Raw genomic sequence first — 26,122 nt, 5'->3', positions numbered from 1 at the left:
TACAATTTCCATTCTTATTCACAAGAATCGATCCAAGAGTCTACGTGGTTTTCAGTTAATGTGTGAACAAAACTTGACTAACCAACAAATTGCAATAAGTTTTGTTACTTTTGATATGAGACTTTGTCTCATATTTATTAAAACAATAAATTCCATTCTATCGCTCTTTAATGTGCTATGATAGATTGCTAATCAAGCGAAGCATCAGTGCGTAGCGCACGTGAACCAGCCACCTCTTCCTCTACTTCTGTTGTAGCTTGAAATAAACATTAATTAACATCAGAAGGTATGTTGAAACATATGTTGTTTTTATGTAATCGCTCAGTCAGTGTTTTTACCTCGGAAAGACGTCAATACAACAGAGGGTGTAAACAATGTCACGTAATGTAACATTTACCTCAGGAAAGCTGGCCATAGCTCGATGATTAGCTAAAAAAATGGACACTAAGAGCATTTTCCTAAATATATGCAGGATATTTATTTACATATAATTTTTTTTAACCTATTCTTCAATATTTGAATAAATCTGTCAGTAGAACGGACTATATAAAAAAATAAAAATAAATTGTTATTGTTAAAAATGCCTTATGTACAATTTAAATGTTTGTATACAAACCACTTTAATATTACAGTAATGTACCTGCATGGGTTCCTTTGAGATAGAATTATAAAATTTGTTAGTACCCAGCCCTTTTTTTCCATATGATTCTTTCATATTATTCTTAGTGCTTTTGCAGACATAATAGTATTTGTTAGATATCTATAAATAGAATTTTTTTCATTGGCACAGTCAAACATACATGGGCTATGGTGTGTTCACAGTCTCCGTGGAAGGAATATTTCCTGCCATCAAAAGTCTTGAAATGACCTTCACCGTAGATGGTACAGGTGCCGTAGCATGCTTTTTCTGTACAAATCCACATCCCGTCTATGCATGTGCTGAAATATAGAGAACAATTCACAAATTAATACTGATAGAATGATAGCTTTATTGCAGTTATAGAAAATTATTTTTAATAGATTTACTTTTAGTTTACAGTAAACACAATGGATCATGCTATGTGACATCTACACTTGTAGATGTGTGGCCAAACATTTGACTGGTACTGTAGATGTAAAATTATAAAAAAAAGCATGGCACTATGATAACATAGGTTATATCAGTTGCGATTGGCTCACCAGGTGTTACAGTCCTGCTGAACTTGGACTCCAGGTGGATAGTTGACTCCATTGTGGGTACATGTACATTTTTCCCTCTCCACACACCCACCTTTGCCATCAGCCAGAAGGCCGTCTGGACACATACACCCTGATACACACCCTGTGCTCACCTATTGACAAGACAAATTTGTTAAACCAACTTTTCCCTGCAAACTTCTAACGTATTACAAGATTTGTCATTTCATGTTATCTATATCAGGGTTTTGCACCATTTGGAAATGGCGTGAGAATGCCTGCATTTGAATTGAAAATAAGCAAACTGGATTTTTTTTTTAAGTTCATTTAAATATCAAAACTGCTGTGACTTTTCATGTCATTCATCCCTTTTTTTCATGTATTCCATTCATCCATCCATCCATCCATCCATCCCAACTCACGCAGTTATTTGGGTCTTGTTTCTCACATGTCCTCTGACACTCTGTCCCTTTTTCTCCAGGATATGAGCATTTGAAGAATGTCATCGGAGCCTCACAGTCTAAAAACACAACAAGCACAGATTATTAGCCAAAATTATATGACAAAAATATTAGCCCACATCATACGAGTGATGCCTCAAGTTTGAATTTAGAAGGTGGTAAATTGTGGAAGTACTAGTTTTAGCTCACCTGTTTGACTGGAGCACTGCAATATGCCAAGGTTACAGGTGCTGTATTTGACAAAACAGTGCAAAAATGACTAAAAATCCACCATCAAGAGTTAATAATGCAGGTAAATATTGTTATATGGGTGTATGCCTTTGGGACGTGCGACATCTAAAATCATTTTAAATTATTAAAAGCAGCAATTATGCTTCTAATTTAAAAAATATATATTTTTCATTTGTCAGTACAGGGCTGTTGAGTGAAAATGGTAAAGAAAAAAGTGAATGGATACATTATGCATGTTAAACGGCTATTTATACCATTTAGAACCATCTTTGTAGTACACTGCTGATGGCTCTATGGCTTGGTTCTCATTGTAACAAGGACACTGGTCAGCATGTACACAGCTGCCTTCTTCATTGAGGTATGTTCCCGCAGGACAGACACAGCCGTCTACAGGTGTGAAGGACCCTTGGCAGGTGTTATCTTGTCCACTGAGAGAACGGCAGGTGCTTCCACAGCTGGTCACTCCGTAAGAGTACTTCATGTTTCCTGGACAATCTGAAATCATGTCTATATAGCAAGAGACAAACAGAGGCTAATTTGAAACAGAGTACACATATAAATATTTGTTTGAATGTGCACTTTATAATGTTCTCACCACAGGGTTCTGAATCCATCCAGCCCTGGAGAATGACTCCTTTGGCAGCACATGCGTGGGCATAGTTGGACACGGCCGCACACATACACTTCTTAATATCTGCACACTTGCAGGTGTCATAAACGCACGACTGCAGAGAAAAAAACAGATTGAATGCATGCATTGAGGAACACAATTGCACAGTAAATTTCCGAAGAGAAGAGTTTTTTTATTTACAAAGACTTACTTGGTAGTAAATCTCAGGATCTATTTCTGAGTGACATACGGAAAAGGTCCCATTTGGGTTCGTGAGACGGGAACACCAGTCTTTCGCAAGTTTCTCTACGAGAACAAAAACAGGAGATTTGCTTGTTTACTTTGTTTAGCATGGCAGAATTGAAAATGTTGTGATTTTTTTTTCTATGTCAAGAAAATAATGCAATCATCACTGTAACATGAATATTGTGAGCGTGTTGTTCTTATTTAATGCAGTAAGCACCTGTGTCTATATTCAGGCTGCAGGGGTTGTCAAATGTGATTTCAAGATCTGGACAACCGTTTTTCCAAAAGTTAACAAAGGTGGTTGGGGTGCCCTCTATCATGCCTGATCCAGTTTTAAAGTCGTCTGTTTGGACGTCGTTATAGTTTCCACACAGACCTGAGAGGAACATGGTCAAAAGTAGTTCATTAGAAATCTATTTCCTACAAATAAAAAATTACTTTTTCAGAAAACAATATACATATTTAAAATCTGCAGTATTTTTTTTCCCAACTTACCACTCATTTTCCCTTTCTCTTCAGTGCTGGCTACAATATACAACTGCATGACTGGAGCCAACTGGATCTCTAGACGAAGACTCTTCATATCAGCAATAATGAAGGAGGAAGAGGGCTGGAAGATGCTCACAGGACCTGGGACAAACAAAAATTATTGAAAAAGGAAGTTATTTTTATATATAATGATGAAAAAATAAAAAGTTCCCATATATTTGTAAAAACCCACCTATGGTAGCAGGAAGCACATATGGACTGATTCTATTCACTGCAACAGTTCCAGTGGAGGAAAAACTAATCTGTTTTATTAGTAGAACATCAAGAAAGATATATTATTATTATTATTATTATTATTATTATTAAGACTGTATTATTATTGCTCATAGTAGTCAGTATTAGTATTGTTATTAGCAAGAATGAATAAATTATTTATAATTATTTAAACCCAGTACTTACAGTGGTCCCTGAGATGACAAGGGTCACTGAATTTAGACATGTGTCTGTTCGGGTCGGATCACACTTTGCCAGATTTCCCACGACAGCAATATCACTGTCATACGAGTGCTGGAATAAAAAAAGGACTGTATGAACCTCCAAATTATATATAATGATTCAATATAAATTATAATGCACCCGCTTTCCTGATTTTTAAATAAACCATGTGAATAAAAGTACAAGTGAAGACTTTCATTGATCTCGCCCTGATAGAAAATATCTGTGGATCGTCTGATATCCTGACAGACCTTAGTGAGGATGTAGTCACAGTTCCCGCTGAAGGTGAAGCTCTTTCCATCATAAGTGGTGACGTGAGACCCTCCCACAACAGAGCAGATTCCGGGACATTCCAGGTTTGTACAGGTCCAGTGTCCCGCGGCACACACACTGACACAGAATGCTTCAGTGTTAGCATGAGGAAATGTATGAAGGAATTTAAATGTGACTAAAATATTTCAATTCAAATTTTACCATTTTTTACAAGCTTGTTGGTAAGACTCTCCTGATTGATATACTGTGCCATCGTGATCACATGGGCACTGGGTCACAGGAACACAGCCACTCTGACCAATGTCGTCTTCCACGGTGCCTTTACAAAAAGAAAGCATGACAATTGCGTAAATGTGTTTTCTAGGGCATCAGATATATTTTTTGAGAGCTGATGAGTTCATTTAGTGTCTGTACATGCTGGCATTCATTGATTATACACTACCATTCTAAAGTCCAGGGTCAGTAAGAAAAAGAAATGTATACTTTTATTCAACAAGGATGTATTCAATTAATAAAAAAGGACAGTAAAGACATTTATAATGTTACAAAATATTTATATTTCAAATAAATGCTGTGCTTTTGAACTTTATTAATCAAAGAATCCTGAAAAAAAGTAATTGTAACACTATTTCACAATATTACTGTTTTATTGTATTTTTAATATAAAAAAATGCAGCCTTGGTGAGCATAAGACTATAAACCTTGTCTCCTATTATAAATTGTTACCTTCAGGGCAGAAACAGCCGTCCACACAGTGTTCTTTACACATTAGACTTGCGTTTGGATCTTTGCAGGTGTTCTTGCACGGACTTCCACACTCCAGGTATTGCATGTTTTGAGGACATGACTTTGCTGCTCCACAGAAGAACATATGAAAACATAACAAAATTGTTCCTCTAGATAACTGTATAACATTTGTTATAAGAAACAGAGCATTTTTTCTGTATTTACTTGTCCTACAATGGTCCTGCTAAAAAGCTAACACATCAATGCAGAAAATATAATGTGTCTACTTCAAAAGCGTATTTTTTTATTTGTTTTGTTGTGTGTTATTTTAGGCAGTATTAGATATTATTATATAATATATTGGGGGTTTCTTCTTGAAAAGCTTTATTTATTTGTGAGAAAATAAATGTGTTTCATTCTTGAGTGAACTGTTCCCTTAAGTAAAATTTATTTATAATAAATTTAATAACTAATTTCATCTTCCAGAAATGATACTCACGACAGAGCTGCTCTGTCCTCCATGTTCCTGGTTTTCCTCCAGCATGTGTGCACTGTCGTGAAATCTCCGTGAGTGTGTTGCAGAGACAGTCGTGATTGCCGTAACATTGACACAGGTCGCTCACACAGGCTTCTTCAAATGAACCCATGTCCATCACATTGTAACAGTCGCTAAACCCTGGACTGCTGAGATACTCAAGGCAAACGCTTGTCTAGGGGGAAAAATATATAATTTAAGAGGATTGTCTCATTGCAACCAATGTTTCAATCAGTAAATGGTTGAATTTAATATGAAATTTCCCATTGTTTTATTTTAAGAGGGCGCCCAAAATCTGAACAAGAGAACAACACTGATTTTGTCTCATACCTGGTTGCACTGATCAGTGGGTTGAAGTGGAACTTCCTCACAGGTTTCAGCCGATATGGACACCTTCCATGAGGGCGAACCTGAGAAGGATTCAGATGAACACGTTACTCTAAACCTATCTTTAAGTCAGTGGTTCTCAACCAGGGGGCCTCAACACACTTCCAGGGAGGCTTCAAGATGACCCTAGTAAGCCTTTAGGAAGGTAAAGTTGGACCCACTCTTTTTCCATTTGTAAATAATAATAATAATTATTATCTCACTGTTTGTATGGGAGTTTTTAGAGATTCAGTATGTCTATTGGTCACTTAACTTGCTGTATTTAACTCTTTATATGAAAATCTAGGCATTAATGAATTCAAGACATCAGGTTTACCGAGAACAGTGATATCATCGGCCTTGTTGCCGTTGAAGTCTCCACAGAGTCCACAGGTCTGACTTTGATACTTCTCAGGAAGTTCAATCTGGGGAACATCATATAACAACAACTTTAATATCAGAAGTCTGAGATCAAGCTTCAAGATAAAATTATGTGTGCACAGAGATGTTGAATCATACAGATAGAGAGTCTTCCTCCCAGAAGACAGTCACTCCATGTTTGTTTGAGATCTTGACACTTGTTGAACTTCCCTCGATTTTAATTCCGTTATTATAGGTCGGAACAGACACCCTGTCAAAGCAATGTAAAAAAAAAAGAAAAAAAGTCAACATTACTGAAAAAAAAAAAAGTTTTCCAGTCTAAAATTTCATACACTTAAAATAAATTTAGTTGAAATACTGGTTAAGATAAATATTTTATAAGAGAATATATAGAATTAGGTTTTTTTTCCTAACCCCACTTTTTGATTATTTGATTCATTAAAGCATAAACCTCACAAAATGTAGTTACATTTATGCTTAAAATAAGACATTTATTTACAGATATTCTTAATATCTTGCACAAAAAGATCAATTATATATTATTTATTTAAATGAATAAAAATACTGAAATACCAGATGAAAAATGCTCATATTAAGAAAATGTATGTGTGTGCTTTTGCTGTATAGTACTCAAATGAACTCACATTTCTTCTCCCATAGTGATGTCGCCATTAATGAGTTTGATGACCGTCCCTTCCAGCTTTATTGTGACTATGCTAAAAGTGATTGAGTCATTCACAATCTCTCTTTGCATTTGGATGTTAAAGTCAGAAGTTGTGGTGTCACACATCACCGCCAGAACGTAGTTGCACGTGTCTGGCACTTGAAAGAAATGACCATCAAATGTCTTGAAGTGGAAATTTCCCCATGTACTGCAGATCGTGGACTGATGATCAGGATTCGGTTTAGCTGAATCAAGAGAGAAAATGTATAAATGTGTGATTTGTACTAAATACTTGAATACACAATTGAAGGTGAACTTCAAAATTTCTATGCCATTAGTGGCACCAAACAAAATTTGGTTGTGCTAATATTGCTTAAATGTGCTAAGCAATGTTTTGATTGCACCACCTACTTTTTTAGGGAATAAGCCAATGAATAACTTATAGTTGTCTCTCAAAAAATCTTTTAGTCTCCTAAAGTGTAAAATGTTGTATAGGCCTACACAAATTTGCCTTGATCTTTTGACATATAAGAAGTCTTTGTATCATTAAAACATCCTGCAAGTTTCATAGCTTAAAATGTTCTCCTCATTATAAACAGAGCATTTATTTTAATCAAGCTCCAAAACCGACTCGTTTGGATATTGTGAGATCTGTGATATGCATACATTTGCATATGCCTGCCTCCAGAGCAAGACATTGAATAGTTATATAACATCGCACCATAGGCCCTGCCCACTGGCCTACACTGTATGTGAGTGTTGCGTCGTGTCGAAAGCAAACAGAACCCATTATAATCACAGACACTGTCTACACTGGATACAGTTTACAGATCTGCGCTCAGTTTCTGACACTTGAGTCTTTCGACAACAGGACAAATGGAAGAGTGAAAGAACGTTCGCTTTGACGTGTCCAGTTTAAACAACTTGTTTGCGTCTCTGTATAAGTGGATGGTTTATATTAATGGCGTCCCGGATCATGTGGGAGGATTATATGTTTGTTCGGAGCATTTTGTTTTGAAAACGAGGCACTGTGTAATGGAGAGTTCACAAAGAAACTTTTGTTAAAAGATGAAGCAGCTAAACTGTATTGGATCTGACAGCAGCTGCATCACAAACTGTAAGTGAATGATTTCATAATGCTTTGTCTGTAAATGACTGTTAAATTGATAATGTTTTAATAACACATACTCGCAAGCAATAGCAAGTGGGTGTTTATACTGTTTCCTGTGCAATGATATTAGCCAGTCATAACAGTGGCCGTTTACTGACACCCCTTAAAAGAGCCGCCCCTTAAATGGATACTTCACCTCTGGAAAGATGAATGTGTATTTAAATTGGGTCATTTATGTAGTAGAAATGTGAAATTATTTTTGAATTTGGAGAATTTTCTAGAATGAGAAAAGCCAGAAAATGTATTTTTGGCTCATGTGGATGAAAGACAACAACTCCCAGAATGCACTTGCTTGCTGCCCTAGGAGGCCACTCCCAAGCCACGCCTACCGGTTAGAGAGCAGTTAAACAACAAAGCTAAGCTACTAGTGAGTCTCCGTGACAAGTTTGGTGGCGTTTTGAGATTGCCCAAAATGTCCGGGATTCGGTTTTTGCGTTCTACATTCGCCATTCATCATGTTTACTGTGGCGAGCGAGCAGGACGAGGCTGAGGGCCGCGGGAGAACGGCGCGAGGCCGGTGGCGTGATTACTGATGCAGAAACACCGGTCTCGTATCCCTCATGGAGGAGCGGGTATTTTCTTAGCAATGGTAAAACGCACATCAACCGATCACTTGTTTAGCGTTCATGTAAACAGTACATTCAGATTCACCAATTGGAATGAATTCAGTTAGATTGAAACAAAAGGTGTGCATGTAAACAATGAATGGCGACCGCGGAAAGCAAAAGCTGAATCCCGGACATTTTGGACGATCTCGACCGCTGGACATGTCCGGGAAAAAGAGGATGTATGGTAACCCCTACTCAGCTTTCTCCACAGAATAAGAACCCGTTAGCTTAGCTTCCAAATAATAGATGGCTGACACTTTTTGTACATTCAGTGAGAGTGAGTGAGATCCCACCCTCTATAGGCGGGTTGAAAACATGCGGAACTAGCTCCTACTACTGGCTGTAGTTTCTAGCCTCTGGCCAAAAAATCCTCCAGTGACGCAAAATGACAATTATTGCGTCATCTGAGGATTTTTTCCAGACAAAAAAATACATAAATCTCTCGTCTCAGGTGGATATGAGGGAGGAAAGCATGGTAATTCGAAAAAACTACAGGTTAACTACTGATACAAAGCTTAATGCTAAATCCTGAAGTATCCCTTTAAAAACTGAACATTTCTGACAGAGAGTCAAAATGAGGGTTGAGAATAATTGTTTTTCCGCATGTATACATAGGTGGATTAACCATATGGGCAATTGGGCAAGTGCCTAGGGCCACCACGCAAATATTTATTTCTCTTTTAAAACAAGCGGTTCATGCTTAAACGTATTTGTAGCCTATAGGCTATATACCCTTTCATCAGAACATTCTAAATTCCGTGAATGTTTTGTTTAAAGTTTATTATTTTCATTATTTTATACTTGAACATATTACATTAGCGTGTCCACTGGCACGGAGCTGAGCGAGTGTTTTCAATTCATTCCAATGGAAGTTGAGCTTTAAGCTCGTGAAGCTAAACTTCTATATGAAGTGAAAACGCTCGCTCTGCTCCGGCTAGTGGAAACGCACCATTACAGATTCTGGGAGTGTGCTGTACGGTTTTGTAGGCTATGTGTGAATCCACTACAGAGCATCAGCCTTGCACTTTCACGTTGTACTGCAAAAAAGTTGCAGAAAGAGGCAGAGTGTAAAATTTTAAGTTTTACAATTTTATTTTCAGTTCAAAACCATATAGCTATACAGATGTTATTGCCAGACCAGTCTAAAACTTTGGCATGTTTGCATTTAATTTTTCTAGATATTTTGCAGCAATAATATTTGCAATAACATTTTGCAGCATTGTTCACCTTACTCTAGGTGTCAGTGCCGAAAGTTGGGTTGACGTCAAAACCCAACGTCAGATTGATGTTATATTTTGGTTGGAAAAGAAGAACCCAACGACAGACGGACGTCAGAACCCAATGCCAGACTGACGTCAACATCCGACGTTGGACAGACGTTATGTTTTGGTTGGAAAAGAAGAACCCAACGTCAGACTGACGTCAACATCTGACGTTGGACAGACGTTGGATTTTGGTTGGAAATTAAAGTTAGGGTTGACATCAGAACCCAACATCATATTGACGTCATACAGACAGTTTTTGGTTGGAAATGAAAGTTGTAATAATAATAGTAATAATAATAATAACTGAATGTATTATTATGGGCACTCTAGGTGTCAGTGCCCAGGGACACCAAAGAGTCTTAATCTGCCACTATATATTTTTTTTTTGGTGATTTTTTTTTTTTTTTTTACATTATAAGTTAACCTCAAGGAATATATGTAAAAAAATATATATATATAAATTTATATATATATATATATATATATATATATATATATATATAAAAAAAAAAAAATTAAAAAGAAAGAAAGAAATAGTAACATCATACCGGTAGTGACCAGCACACTTGTCGTGGGGAATGCTAAAAACAGAAAAAGACAGACATGTTGTCATTTTTTGTCACATACTTGAAAAATTACATACAATATTCTACAATCACTCTTTCTACAATACTCTTTGCAAATATAAAAAAAAAAAAAAAAGCTAAGCTAAATTGTAATGATTTGGATTGCATGAATAATAGTTCAATAAATCATTCGAAACTTGAACATGCTTTTTGTGTCATAAGTGTAATATGTATGTCCATTTAGACATACAGTACATAAAGCACCAGTTCTATTTGGTATCTGTAAAATAAGTGTGTTACTTTAGAGTTTCTTTATGAATCAATAATTAGTACATCTTATACAGTATAATGCCATATTCACCTGCTTTTGTTGGATAAATATAGTCCATAGAATCTGCCATAGCTCCATAATCGCTCATAAAGTCTTTAAACAAAAAAAGACAGATACAGTCATATTGTGTAGCTAATATTGTGAGCGTTTCTTGCAGTAACTGATCATTTTTTATTTTTCTAACCTGCTTGTACGGACTGCAGCCCCACCAGTAGAACGACCCATCTCAGCATCCACATCTGGGACATCCTCACAGTACCTGTGGAGACATCCATCCTCAAGAGCTAAAGTGTGCTGTCTGTCAGCACTAGCTCTTTTATACTAGCTCTTAGTTTACTTTGGGACCATCTATTCTGTGATCAGAAGGTGGATCCTAGGCATATGCATTATTATGGCATGTTATCTTTCAATTGAATAAGAATAGCTGTGTTTGAGAATAAATATTGTTTATGCAAACCCAGGTGGCAAAAAAAACCTTTGTCACTCACAACATAGTGTTTATCTCTGTTATTATCTCAAATTAAACAAGGATGTGATGGTTGGTTTGATAGTAACTTGGGGACTCGACAATTTGTAGAGACGCACTGTAAAATTCACGCCCTAAATGTTTACCTTGCATTTATATTTAAGGCATTTGAGAGACCCTTGTGCTTCGCCTATGTTATAAAGTTATCTGCTGGAAAAAGTTTTTCGAAAGTTTTAAAAAGATAATCAAGCAATCAATTCTATATTTTTGCATGTTTATAATTTTTTATTTAAAATCAAGTGGCTTCAATCTCTTTATTTTGACATTGCTTCAAAAATAACGATCATAAAACAATAAATCAAATTTTGTTTATCTTGTATGTGTTACTTAACCTATAAAACTGGCAAGATTCATATTATTAATAGTCGTCTTTCTGGATGGTTTGTCATTAAATCCTCTGTAAACACAGCAGGTGTTGTGATGATCGCAGGCGTAATAGTGCAGCTTTAAGCAAAGAGCTTTAAGTCCCATTCACACCAATGACGATAACTAGGCCTATAACTATAAAGTTTTAATAAACCTTCTAATTTTATTAGAATTGGGATGTCCACACCACGACAATTGTGTTTACATCTCGCAATTCTGACTTTTTTCTTTAGAATTGTGACATAAACTCACAATTCTGACTTTTTTTCTCAGAATTGTGTGATATAAACTCACAATTCTGACTTTTTTTCTCAGAATTGTGTGATATAAACTCACAATTCAGATTTTTTCTCAGAATTGTGTGATATAAACTCACAATTCTGACTTTTTTCTTTAGAATTGTGACATAAACTCACAATTCTGACTTTTTTTCTCAGAATTGTGTGATATAAACTCACAATTCAGATTTTTTCTCAGAATTGTGTGATATAAACTCACAATTCTGACTTTTTTCTCAGAATTGTGTGATATAAACTCACAATTCAGATTTTTTCTCAGAATTGTGTGATATAAACTCACAATTCTGACTTTTTTCTTTAGAATTGTGACATAAACTCACAATTCTGACTTTTTTTCTCAGAATTGTGTGATATAAACTCACAATTCAGATTTTTTCTCAGAATTGTGTGATATAAACTCACAATTCTGACTTTTTTCTTTAGAATTGTGACATAAACTCACAATTCTGACTTTTTTTCTCAGAATTGTGTGATATAAACTCACAATTCTGACTTTTCTTTCTCAGATTTGCGTGATATAAACTCACAATTCTCAGAATTGGGAGATGTAAACTCGCAATTGCGAGTTATAAAGTCAGAATTGTGAGAAATAAACTCACAATTGTGAGAAAATGTTTCGAATTGTAAGAAAAAAGTCAGAATTACAAGATATAAATTCCCAATTGCAAGTTTATTTCCCGCAACTCTGAAATTATAACTAGGAATTGTGAGTTTATACCTCACAATTGAAAGAGAAAAAGTCACAATTTTCTTTTATTTTTTATTTATTTATTTATTTAATAAAAGATAATTGCGACTTTTTTTTATCTCACAATTCTGACTTTTTTTTACTCACAACTAGGAGTTTAATTCTCGCAATTCGAAGGAAAAAAGTCAGAATTGTGAGATATAAACTTGCAATAGTTTGAGTTTATATCTCGCAATTCTGACTTTATAACTCACAATTTTGACTTTTCTCAGAATTGTGAGATGTAAAGTCCAATTCTGAAGAAAAAAAATCACGTAATTCTGACTTTATACCTCGCAATCATGAGTTTATATCTTGCAATTGCGAGAAAAAAAGTCGCTTTTTCTTTTTTTAAATCTGGGGCGGAAACAAGCTTCCATAGTTGTGGTGTGTGTGCGCATATCTTTTTATCGCGTATTTAGGATGGGCAGCGGAAAACCTTTTTTTTTGAGGAGGCACTGAAACAACAAAAGTCGAAAAAATTAAGATTCTTGAGATGGACCCTTCACAGACTGTGATGATGCATTTCCACATTTATTAATCTACATTTATAACACTTTATAATACTTTGTGTTGTATTACCTTAGCATGAAATTACAGAAAAATGGTTAACGCTGCTAAATGTTTCAGAAATTATGGCAAATTAATTACATGGCAAATCTTTCTCTCTTATCAATCTCTCAATATTTTATTTTTTTCCTCTTTTGCAAATTCATAAACGCTATAGTATAGGCTATTGTTGTAGTTTCCATTCACCACTATAGGTTAAATGAGTTTACCCAACTATGACTTCTGCTTCTAAAAACCCTGGAAATGTAAAAAAGCATATATTTTTTTTGCTTTTCTTGTTGTTATCGTACTTGATGTCAAAATTTGATGTGTTCACAAATCACTGTCTTTGATTAATTCAAAATATAAGCTAGGCTACAAAACAAGCCATAAATACAAAAACTTTTATAAGCTAGCCCAAACATTTATATGACCATTATTTGATCCACTAGTTAGCATGCCAGCAGAGCTGTGCTATAGGGTATACTATTAAGCCTTGTCACGGTCTGTTTGACATGTCTGAAACCTAATTCTCTGAAACCCGTTACGATTGACTGAAGATAAGACCTATGTTTGTCGTTGTCTCCAGAGACATTTGGATGTTTAAACATTTCCTTTCCATTACCTTGTTGATTCTCTGTCATCATCCCACTTATATTTAAAGTGATATATGGGGATTCAATGTTGATGGTCACTGAATGCACATCAAGGTCCGTGTTTTTTTTTGTTTTTTTATTATTATTATATTTAAAAGACAGTGTAGGTCTACCTAATATAGGTTCAAGCTAAATTGAAATGTTTTTTATTTTATTTTTATTATTATTATATTTAAAAGACAGTGTAGGTCTACCTAATATAGGTTCAAGCTAAATTGAAATGTTTTTTATTTTATTTTTATTTTTATTATTATTATATTTAAAAGACAGTGTAGGTCTACCTAATATAGGTTCAAGCTAAATTGAAATGTTTTTATTTTATTTTTATATATATTATTATTCAAAAAGTAAAAAGTAGGCCATAGTGCGTCACAAACCCCACAAACACTGTGAAAGTGTCAATAGTGATTCATATAAATGATATCTGCCTTCCGAGAAGGAAGGTCTATTACAGTAATTCCTTCAGGAAATGCAAATCTGGTTTTGTTATCGAAAATTAAATCAGTTATAACGAAAGATGTTCAAACACTCTTTGTTTGCTGATGATTTTGTTTGGTCCTGAATCATAATGAGTTTCATAATGTCAGACAGATTAACTTGCCACATGCATTTACCAATTGTATTTTACATAAAGCCTATATAAACATATAAAACAATATTTTTATTTATATAAAATAAAAATGCTCCCTCTGTGCCGGGAGCAGAGCTCATTTGCATTTAAAGAGATACACACGCGTTTTTACTGACCCTCAGAAAGGGACAATGCTGTAAAAAAATTTGTCTGTGAAATATTTTGAGCTGAAACTTCACACACACACTCTCTCTGGGGGACAACAGAGACTTATTTTACATATAAGTATTACAAAAAAAAAGTAAATCTTGGAATTATATTTTCCATTAAAAAAATGCCTATCGAAGTTGTGTCCTCACTCTTTTTAAATTGGGTGACACTTTATTTTAAGGTGTCATTGTTACAATGTAATTATATATTTAAGTACAGTTTAATACTAATTAACTACATGTACTTACTATAGTGTTAGGGTAGGAGTAGGGTTTGGTTAGTTGCATGTAATTGTGCATAATTTACTGTTATTACTAAGTACATGTAACATATGTAACAAAGACACTGTAAAATAAAGTGTTACCATAAATTGTAACCTTTGTTTTGCATATGGGGAATTACTGTCACCATAAATTCAGAAATGATGATCCTCATTTTTTATGGAATATTGCAGTTCTTATTATGAATAATTAATTTGTACACTTTTTTATTTATTTTATTTTTTACAACCTGATCACCACAATAGCAAACCATGATATATTGGACTTCATAGAAAGCCATCATGCCAGTTTCCCACTGCTTAAGTCATGCAGGTCGACACACATGAAATGTACGTAGGCCTAATTGATGCAGTTTAAAGACAGATCCTTTGGATTCACATTTCTGTTGCTGCTACAGGGCGGCACATAATAATGCTTATCATATACACTCAACCTAACATCCGCTTCTTATATTCTGTTTGCTACTGGTGACCCAGAATGAGACGTATGTACTGTACCACTAAAAGGAGAAACAAACCACTAAAAGGATTGTTGTATTAAATTAAATATTAGTTTAAAAATGAGTTGTCTTAATTTGTTGTCTTGTCAATCAGTTGTTGTAACTACAGTTGTCAACTCCGCCCGTTTTTATCAACTCCCTCAGTATATAACACTGTCAGGAGAAGGTTTCTGTTTATTTTGAAATAAATATTTTATTCTTTCTTTTTTTCATTTATTGTTAAAATATTTTTAAAAAATCAACTGAACTACATGATATTATGTGTGATTTACTGAGAATATTGGTTATATATGTTTAATATTCAAAGGATGGTAGAGAATTAAGGGATTTAAGAACTGGATTGTTCATTATAACCCTAACCCAGGAAATTTTTTTAGAGAATGTATTTTTTCACTTTTACTATACACCATTATTACATAACTGAAGACTTTACACTGTTGTTTGATGGATCAAATTAAAATAACACGCTTTTTAATGTGTCTGACGGAGTTGACAGAGTTTAATTTACGTAACATCTATTAAATGATCTGCATAAATACAAATACATTAAATGAAATGTACATTTTTCAGAAAAACCTGTTCCCTTACATGGTTCATTATATTAGACCTTTGTCTACAAATATATCAGTTTATAATAATGTGGTATTAAATAATAAAATCTAATCTTGACTATAATCTTTCCAGCCCAAAACTCATACCAGCAGAGTACACAGGCTTAGTGCGTCATACTGCGCTGTGTATTTTGTCTTCTTTCAGGACTCACACCCTTGTTAGTTTGAGATGACAGCAGCGATAAACGTGCGTGACTCAAAGTTTTTTCCCCATCAAGCTTTCTAATCCTGTTTATTCTCAAACACCTCCAGAACATTAAATGTTGATAGGACTGAAAGACGATATAATTGTGCATAGGCCTAATCAGATTACACTTCCTTAAAGACACTATAAAAGAGCAAGTGCTGACAGACAGACAGCTCACATCAGCTCTTGAGGATAGATGTTGTCTCAACGGTGACAGTGATGATGTCCCAGATGTGGATACAAGCAGATTAGCTCAACTTTGTTCTCAACATGAACACTACAGTAGGCTATTTAAGAAATAAACATGGCATCATGTTGAAATCATATTTTATAATTCTCCATTTCTGAACTCTCCTCCTCCTGAAGACGGAAAGTAAATTACCTCTGGGACAAAGTGAGTCTTCTTCAAGCAATTTAAGAAGCCTGCAGAGATACTGATGATGGTATGGATTCAGCATTCACACAGGCTATATTGTGTGTGATGTGGATGAAAATCTGTGGCCACCAGGGATTTTGAAATTAAAGTCTTCTTACATTATACGTAAATCTGTAATATCTTATGTCTTTATGTAATCAATTGCGAACCAAAACATCAAAGTTTGTTTTGATGTTAGTATAAGCTATTTACTTTTAATAAATGTAATCTGAAAAGAATGTAATATTTAGGGTAGCCTACAGTTTAAAGGGGTTCATTTTTTAAATTATGTACGTAGCCTATCTTATCTTGTTAGACTGCTACTTGGACAAAAGCCCGAAATCGGAGTCAAATCGGTGCTCGTTCACACGAGTGACGATCGCTACAGCTGTACGTGATGAGACACATTAAAGTATCCCCGGTATTGTGGGACGTCGGTTAACTATGATTTTTATTCACAAATTTGTAACAAATTAATCAAAATCTGTTTTTTTTATAATATGATAAATTAAGAACATGTGTGGATAATTGTTTCAGGAGGATTGATGTCAACAGAAACGTACAAAAATAACTGAGGGAAATCTGTCCGTTCAGTAGCTTGACGACAGGGACCTCTTGTGGTAAGATGTAGGTAATGCATTTTCCCCCGGCCAGGTACTGAAGGCTTTATGAATCTAAAATAAACATTTCACAACTAAATCAACAATCTAACAAATTACAGTTTTAGGAGCTTTTTTCACTGTAAATATGAAACCATGTACTGAAGATTACATTTAAGTATGGGCTACAATGCTAGCATACAATGATAAATTAAGAGACCGATAAAATAAGCAAATTTACTTTCAGATCAAAATTGGTACTCCAATGCTTTGTACTATCAATGTATGCAGACTGGCTCTTTTCTAAAAAAAAACAAAAAAAAAACAAAAAAAACAAGAGACTGTAATTGATGCTCTTTCTTATGCTTTATTGTGATTTTAATTCATTTCATTGGAAGGAAAAACAACATTATTATTTCATGCATTACCAACAAAGTTTTTTTTAAACGCCCCCTTCAAGAAATAACTTTACCTCTAGATCAAACCACAAAAAAAAAAAAAAAAAAAATGGTGCAAATATTTGTTAAAATAATTATAGTCATTAATGCACTACAACAATCAGCTTAAATCACTGTTATTGTCATTTTTGGTTAGCCTATATATTTTAAAATCGTTGCTTTCTTAGTATGACAGATCAGCAAGAGTGAAAAGCAGGATCTTTTTATCTGCAGTTGCTCTACTAGACTGCATAAAATGTTTGTAATTTTAACAGCAAAAGACTGTAAAAGTACTACAGTATGATAAAAACCTGTTTATTAGATAATGGCAACTTCCCTTACATTATGGTGAAAACCTGTAATAGATCTAACAGGACATTTTATGTCATTTTACAGTAAAAAACAGTTAAATGTACAGATTTTGGATGTAAAAGCTAACAATCATCTTATAATTTACAGTGAAAACTAGTAAACTGACATTACCTAAACTCCCTGCGTTATATCAGTTAATGAAATGTGCAGGTTTTTACCACAAGTTTACTATGGTTCGTTGTAAAACACTGTGTCTTCTTCACATTTGGGAGGAGTGCATGTGCAGCTGTCAACATATGTGTAGTTATGAGGGATCACAATGCTATTGGCACACTTCAGCATCACCTCTCGACTGCTGGTTTTCTTCTCCTGACAGCAAGAACAGCTGTGCTTCATGATGTTCTCTTCCATTGAATACCTGTGCAGGTTTCCAAGAAAACACCAGTCATATGAGTGTAGATCAGCTGGATGTGAGTTTATCCTATTATACGGTATCCACAAAAAGGTTTGGATGCTTAAGCAAACTGAAAAATGTACGAATTTCATTGGATATCTGACAAAATATCAAACCAAATGGCCAACAAATTAGTTAAATTCACTTTTCTGAGCCATTTCAGAAACTGGTTTCAATGTGATTTCTTTTTGTGGATTTGTTTGTTGTTTTGGGGACTATTATATTAAAATGCAATATATAATACAGTAGTATGGTATTATATACTAGTATATAGCAGATTAAGCCAACAGATAAATTATTATCCAAAATAATATTAACATAGCATGAAAAGTAGCCAGTTTACTGTATTCTCTCTTGGTTTTGTCCTCTCTCACATCCAAGAGCTTCTCTCAACAGTGTTCAATCAATATCACACAACATAATTTTAACAATCTGTTGAATTAATATTTAACAAGCTGATTTTAAATAAATACTGACATCAATACGAAATAATATTGACATTTTTCTCCTTAATTAAAATAAACAACATAAATCATGTTCAGACTTGTCCTGAATTTTGGTAACCCGGCTGCGAACCTCATATAAAATGAATGACAAATAAACGAGTTGTCATTAGTTTTACTCTGTAACTCTAAGACTTTTATGGTTCGTCTGAGAATTTGTTAGAAAAAAAAAAATGTGTGTGATCAATAGGTGTGTAATGCTCTCACATGGATCCGTTGTCACAGTGGCCAGCGCAGGAAGTGACTTCTACATCCTCGATGGAAGTGCAATTATTGACATGCAGACGGGTGAGGTTCTTCTTAAGAACACAGTTGCTGAGTTCACCTGAGAGATAATAGAGGCAGAAATGCATTTTTTGCAGCGCCTCGTACGCTATTTTTAATTTACGTAGCATCTATTAAATGATCTGCATAAATACAAATACAGTTTTTGTTCAAGGAAACAATATCTTACAGATCTCGCAGCATCCATCTTTGTCAAATTGCTCTGTTCCCTGTAAGAACACAAATAACAGAAAGGAAACGTTGCTTAAAATCTTTGTAAAATTCCCTCAAAACTATGGAAGCTTGATGTTAGATATGATTGATCTCAACATCAGAAATATCAGATATATTAGATCCGGCCCCGGACGTCAAATCCCTGCCAGAAGATATCAAGCTTCTATGAGCAAGAGAGTTTGACTGAAAAAGCCAGAGAAAAGCAGAAGATGAAGTGATGATATTAAAAGAGCAAGTTGCGTTTCACTAATCAGTTAGTCTTCATCTGAGTGTCAGTCAATTCTGACTTTGTTTTTCACAATTCTAAGGGGGATAAAAACTGAATTCCAAGATATAAAGTCTCAATTACCTTTTGAGAGTTGATACCTCGCAGTTAATCAATCAATAAAACAATTATCACAGCCATCTGAACAAAATTCCTTTTCCAAAACATATTGTAGATTTCTTTGATTTACCACAATTTACAAGTTTTATTTTCTTGAAACATTACATGAAATTCTCTAACCAAAGGTTCAAACAACTTTAACAACCTTTAAAGGAATATTTCGTCCCATACCATTTTGCCACCTGTATGACTTAGTTATTATGAGTTATTTACTGTAAACTGCAGCAGCATATCCAAGCTGCTCTTTTTCACACAATGAAAGTGAATGTTGACCATGACTGTCAAGCAAGATTTTTAGTGAACTGAAATTTTGTTCCTCACACAAAGACCAGAACTTTTATGATCTTTTTATAGTGCTTTTTTTGTCATTTTATGAGCCCCCATCCTGTTTCATTGCTTGGAATAATATGATCGTGAGTAAATTATGACTATTTGAATGCGTTTCTATGGCTGTGATAATGTTTTGAGATCACGGACAAAAATATGAAATATGTCAAATACGCATGTCTATACTCAAGCAGTAAGAAAGCAACAGGGATATAAAATACAAGCAGAACAGGGGTGTAATGTGTGCTCCTCGAATTACAGATTTTCTACTTACAGAAACACAGTCATCTGGATTAAAGGGTGGGCATTGTTTAACGCTCTCTATCGTCATAAACGTGCCATTCCTTTTCAGGCAGGTAGCATTCATACATTTGAAATTGTACTCTTTTCCATCCTAAACAAAAAGAGAGAAAGGTACATGAAGACTGAAGAACAGAGCAGATTCATTGTCTGATGAACTGAACAAACAAAGAAAAGTTTGGTAATTGAATGTACCTTGAGAACATGTCTGGTGTTGTCTGGTGCATCATAAATACAGGCATCTTGTGTACATGTTCCACAGCACTCTCCATCTTTTTTCACATATTCAAACCCCTTGGGGTGAAAAACAAGTTTATATAGTAGTTTTTAGGGGGGGAAAAACGATGTAAAAAGTAACACAGAATGTAAGCACAAAATAATTTGACGCAAACGTAAATAATTATCAAAAATTTGCCCACAAAAATGCACCCAGAAGTGTTTAACACGGAGTTGAAGCTAGAGCTTCTACTTACAGGCCCACAGTCTTCTGAACTCGAGTAAGGACATTCCGTTTTGATCTTCTCGGTCACAAATAAGCCATTAAATTCATGACAGGTAACAGTTTCACATGTGTAACTGTGGACTTCTCCATCCTAACAAAAGACAGACAGACTCCATGAGGATTGAAGACTAGAAAAGATTCTTTGAACGTTTAAGAATGTTTTCAATACCTTGAGAGTCTGTCTGGTGTTGTTTGGCGCATCATAAACACAGGCCTCTTGTGTACATGATCCACAGCACTGTTCTTCTTTTTTCACATATTCAAACCCCTTGGAGAGAAAACAAGATTGTACAGTAGTTTTAATAATGAGATCCGTGTGTGCATGTATGTATATTTATGTCCCAGCTTGTGATCCTTTCTCTCACACTTCGCTCCCTGACCAACTGTCCTATCTTAATAAAGGCAAAAAAATGTGTGTGGAGTTGAAGCTAGAGCTTCTACTTACTGGCTCACAGTCATGTGAACTCAAGTAATGACATTCTGATTTGGTCTTCTCTGTGATGAACGAGCCATTCATTTGATGGCAGGTAACAGTTTCACATGTGTAACTGTGGACTTCTCCATCCTAACAAAAGACAGACAGAATCCATGAATCCATGAGCAGATTGTTTTTCTAATAAACTGTAATGATGAAGAAAAGTTCGAGAATGTTTTTAAATGTACCTTGAGACTACGAGTGGTGTTGTCTGGCGCATCATAAATACAGGCATCTTGTGTACATGATCCACAGCACACTCCTTCTTTTTTCACATATTCAAACCCCTTGAAGTGAAAGGCAAGTTTATCCTTTTATTAATCAAGTGGAAGCTGTATGAATGTCACTGGTCAACGTGCCACAATGCAACTGATCAACAATGATTGATTCTAGAGCTTCTACTTACAGGCCCACAGTCTTGTGAACTCAAGTAAGGACATTCTGTGTTGGTTTTCACAGTCACAAACGAGCCATTAATTTGACGGCAGGTAACAGTTTCACATTTGTACTTGTACTCCTCTCCATCCTTTAAAAAGACAGAGAGGCACATGAGAATTCAGAGCAGGTTCTTTGTCTGATGAACTGAAAGAATGAAGAAAAGTTTGAGAATTTACCTTGAGAACATGTCTGGTGTTGTCTGGTGCATCATAAATACAGGCCACTTGTGTACATGTTTCACAGCACTCGCTCTCTTTTTTCATATATTCAAACCCCTTGGAGTAAAAAAAAAAAAAAAAAAAGAAGCATTTACAGTAGTTTAATAACCCAGTGGCACCTTTATTGCAGCATTTTAAAAAACAATGACTTTTTTAAGCTCTTATTTTGAAAGAATTACTCTTTCAAAATAAGAGCTTAAAAAAGCTTCAAAATATATAAGAAATAAGAGCTTATATATACATATATATATATATATATAAAGCTCTTATTTCTGTTACACTAATCTTACACTAAAGCAAAACTTAAATAACCAACTTAAAAACACATTTATCAAATGTGTCTAAGACTTGCACAGTACTATACAGTATATATTTATATCCAGAACGATTTTTGTCAGTTTTATTTAAAGTAAACATTATTAAATAATGATAAAAAAAAAAAAACATGTTCAAATACTGATTTAATTTGAAAGGATTTAAACTAACTATGAAGTACGAATAGAACTATGACCAAAACTATATGCTATGTAAAATTAGCACTTGGATGTGAGCACATAATGCTGCATTAAATAAGCAGCAGCCAAAAAAAAAAAAAAAACAAGACGAAGAGTTGAAGCTAGAGATTCTACTTACAGGCCCACAGTTAAGTGTACTCAAGGAAGGGCATTCTCTTATTCTCTTCTCAGTCACAAACAAGCCATTAAATTCATGACAGGTAACAGTTTCACATGTGTAATTGGAGACTTCTCCATCCTAACAAAAGACAGACAGAATCCATGAGGACTGAAGAACAGAGCAGATTATTTGTCTGATGAACTGAAAGAATGAAGAAGTTTGAGAATGTTTTTAAATGTACCTTGAGAGTATGAGTGGTGTTGTCTGGTGCAACATAAACACAGGCCTCTTGTGTACATGTTCCACAGCACTCTCCTTCTTTTTTCACATATTCAAACCCCTTGGAGTGAAAAACAAGTTTACAATTTTAATAATAAAGCAGAAACTGTATGAACTGGTCAACATGCCACAATGCAACTAATCAACAATGAAGCGATGTGACTATCTGACAACATAATGCTGCTTTGGTGCTATCAAAACTCAATGACTCAATGACTGAAGAAATGTGTATAATCAGATTAGAACAAGGGTAGTATCTGATAATGTGCCGAGTCGACTATTCAAAATACAAACTGAACAAGTGTATGATGTGTGGAGTTGATGCTAGAGCTTCTACTTACAGGCCCACAGTCTTGTGAACTCAAGTAAGGACATTCTGTGTTGGTTTTCACAGTCACAAACGAGCCATTAATTTGACGGCAGGTAACAGTTTCACATTTATAATTGTACTTCTCTCCATTCTATAGAAAGACAGACAGAATACATGAAGACTGAGGAAAAGAGGAGACTCTTTGTCAGATGAACTGAAAAGATAGGGAATTTTTTCAAATGTACCTTGAGAACATGTCTGGTGCTGTCTGATGCATTATAAACACAGAACCCTTGCGGACATAATCCATTTGGGCACATGCTGACAGCACAATCTAACTCTAAATGGAACAGAGTGTGAGGAGACTTGACACTTCAATCTTAAAACAAAACTCATTAAAAAAAGAAACAAACTCATCTTACTGCAAACTTGTTTGCTGCAGCATGGATCTGAGGGATCGGTGACACTGACCAGCATGAAGCCGGGCTCAGTGCAGTTCTCAGGGTTCACATCGGGACACTTCTTGGGTTTACAGATCACTGATTGGCTGGCCTTATCACAGATGCAGTCCTCGCATTTATACTTAAAATGCTCATCAAACTATAACAAAAAAAATAATAATAATTGTACTACAGTCATTGGGATGTGGCTATTTAGTTAACAGTTTTAAACCTTGCCGTACCTCACGTGGAGTCCCCGAGGGGTCTATGCATCCTACAAGAAAAAAAAACAAAATATTCCGAAATATTCTCAAAATGGCTCTGGCATGCATGTTGATGTGTTTGATGCAGGTGCAAATTTTCTGTATATCAATATATTGCTTTCCCATTGCCTTTAATAGGCACTACAGCTGGAGTCAAAACCCCAAAGTCCCAGAACAATACAATTGGACCCCCAATCCAGAAGACTAGTCTTAGAGCCTTTGAGGCCCAGATCCAAACCAAGATCTCTTGGCCAAAGAAACAAACTGCCAATTTTACTCAAATGAAAAAGAGAAAATGCATTTATAACAGCATTCATTTCAGATACCCAACAATCATGTTTTGCCTTATTCTCATTGCTTATAATTAGTGTTCCATGTCAGACATGTTCGGTGACTTAAAGAATATAAAAAATATCGTACAAAATAGTGGTTTAGGTAAATACTATCTTTAGTATGCTGGAAATAGACTGAGGGCTCTTGTAAAACCATAATCTGAGATGTTGACCAATCTGTCTGTCAGTTTATCTATCTAGAGAGGTACAGTATTAAGACAAAGACTTCAACTCTAATAGAGATGACAGACAAACACACACACACACACACACACAAACACGCATGCACACACACTCTGTAATGGCTACTCACCACATTTTGACACACATATTCCTGACTCTTTGTTGAAGAGTGTTGTGTTCTCAGGGCAGAAGCATCCTTCTGTGAGCACTGAAATGCTGCTCTGCATAGGTCTGAAATACAAATATTATTTAACCTTTTTACCGTTTATTACACACATTCTGATCACAGATAACATTGCATCCTAGTGATTTTAAACACTGACTGTGAAGTGTGAACACAGACTGAACTCATCTGTCTCTGACTCTGCGCGTTTGGACATGATCAGTCGTAAGTATCAAATTACATTCATATTTGGCCTTACAGTCGTTAAGTGTGTCGGGGAACAGTTAGTAATTTGTATATTCATGGTATATGCATTACACAAATGCATATATCATAATCAACTCATTTAATTAATTTAATATTTTTATTTTCAAATAGTTACATGAAACATTAATATAAAATAACAACAATAGCTTTTTGCTATGGTACTGAAATTAATAAAGATAACTGTGAAATTCTACTGGTTTAAGTACCGACCACTAAAATGTTGCTATGGTGACAACACTACTAGACCATTATATTAATGTGAAAGCTGGATGTATTAAATATAAAATAGACATCATGGCACAAATTTTGCCTTTAAAAAGGCTTGCCTCACTCCTAAGCTGCACAATAATGCAACCTACAATCAGTATGTACTTATCTTTGACTTAATATGCACAGAATTTTGTCTTTTCAAAACGGTCTAAATTATTAAAAGAAAAAAGGACATACCCGTCTCTACATGTTGGTGGTTCAGATGGACCACAAGGCAAAAAGATTTTATCTTCAGAACATTTGATGTCTGAAAAAGAAAAGTTAAAACAATCTCTGAGTTCAAAACTCTACAGCTCCTAAAGAATATTCGGTTACACTTTATTTTAAGGTGTCATTGTTACAGTGTAATTATATATTTAAGTACTCAGTAATAATAATTAACTGCATGTACTTACTATAGGATTAGGATTTGGTTGAGGGTTGATTGCATGTAATTATGCATAATTTACTGTTATTACTATGGTAAGTACATGTAACCTATGTAACAAGGACACTGTAAAATAAAATGTTACCGAATATTCCACCTCAAACAGGAAAATTTGTCTTCAAATCAAAACATACATATGTTTTGTACATATATATAGATAGAGAGATAGATAGATTCAATTAAATCAATCTTACTGCAAAGGCTAGTGTAGTTCCTCCAGTGTATGCAGACACCTAATTGAGAGCAAGACCGTGCGTAGCTCTGCAGACTGGCACACACTGTTGCGGGGTCACAACTATCATGACAGGCTGAAAAGAAGTTTTTAGGGGACATATGGGAATGGCATGCTTCGAACAACCTGAGAAAGTACAAAATGAAGAACAGATGATTGAAAAGGCAAATAACACTTTGGAAGCAAATCTTGTTAAACATTCTTACACCACACAGAACAAACTTACTCGCTCATGAGAAGATTGCAGTCACTATGGTTCAGGTTCTGGCATGATGGTTTTGGCACGGGTGTTGACATGGCTGGAGGTTTAGTGCAATTTTTGCCATTCACACCACTGGCTGGCCAGTAATCCGCCATCTCTGCACAGTCGTTGACCAAGATCCCTCCAGGGATCATGCAGTC

The 26,122-nt window shown here is 35.0% G+C and overlaps 2 protein-coding genes across 2 annotated transcripts; both read right to left on the bottom strand.

Moving 5' to 3' along the window:
- Positions 1 to 752: 752 nt before the first annotated feature.
- On the bottom strand, positions 753 to 10,887 carry LOC311282798 (mucin-5B-like; the record flags this gene model as incomplete). Its single annotated transcript, XM_084396806.1, has 22 exons — positions 10,779 to 10,887; positions 10,625 to 10,687; positions 10,246 to 10,278; positions 6,634 to 6,898; positions 6,128 to 6,239; positions 5,946 to 6,033; positions 5,573 to 5,652; positions 5,207 to 5,417; positions 4,708 to 4,833; positions 4,183 to 4,300; positions 3,960 to 4,098; positions 3,673 to 3,780; positions 3,446 to 3,515; positions 3,220 to 3,354; positions 2,942 to 3,100; positions 2,690 to 2,784; positions 2,464 to 2,593; positions 2,123 to 2,375; positions 1,827 to 1,867; positions 1,599 to 1,696; positions 1,180 to 1,331; positions 753 to 939 (listed from the first exon to the last, which is right to left on the bottom strand). Exons 1-22 carry the CDS (start codon positions 10,867 to 10,869, stop codon positions 753 to 755), a joined length of 2,754 nt encoding a protein of 917 aa, XP_084252932.1. The 5' UTR covers positions 10,870 to 10,887.
- Positions 10,888 to 16,253: 5,366 nt separating this feature from the next.
- Positions 16,254 to 24,588, bottom strand: LOC311282797 (intestinal mucin-like protein; the record flags this gene model as incomplete). Its single annotated transcript, XM_084396805.1, has 18 exons — positions 16,254 to 18,257; positions 19,004 to 19,121; positions 19,251 to 19,290; positions 20,281 to 20,400; positions 20,502 to 20,600; positions 20,780 to 20,899; positions 20,978 to 21,076; positions 21,254 to 21,373; positions 21,472 to 21,570; positions 21,690 to 21,809; positions 21,898 to 21,996; positions 22,573 to 22,692; positions 22,796 to 22,894; positions 23,175 to 23,294; positions 23,389 to 23,483; positions 23,566 to 23,743; positions 23,826 to 23,857; positions 24,492 to 24,588. 18 exons carry the CDS (start codon positions 24,586 to 24,588, stop codon positions 18,068 to 18,070), a joined length of 1,965 nt encoding a protein of 654 aa, XP_084252931.1. The 3' UTR covers positions 16,254 to 18,067.
- Between the last annotated feature and the right edge of the window lie 1,534 nt (positions 24,589 to 26,122).

The sequence above is a fragment of the Rutilus rutilus genome (assembly GCF_951802725.1).
Source record: "Rutilus rutilus genome assembly, chromosome: 23".
Classification (NCBI taxonomy): Eukaryota; Metazoa; Chordata; class Actinopteri; order Cypriniformes; family Leuciscidae; genus Rutilus; species Rutilus rutilus.
Note: the sequence above shows the minus strand (reverse complement) of the source record. Positions and strands in the feature narration are given on the sequence as shown.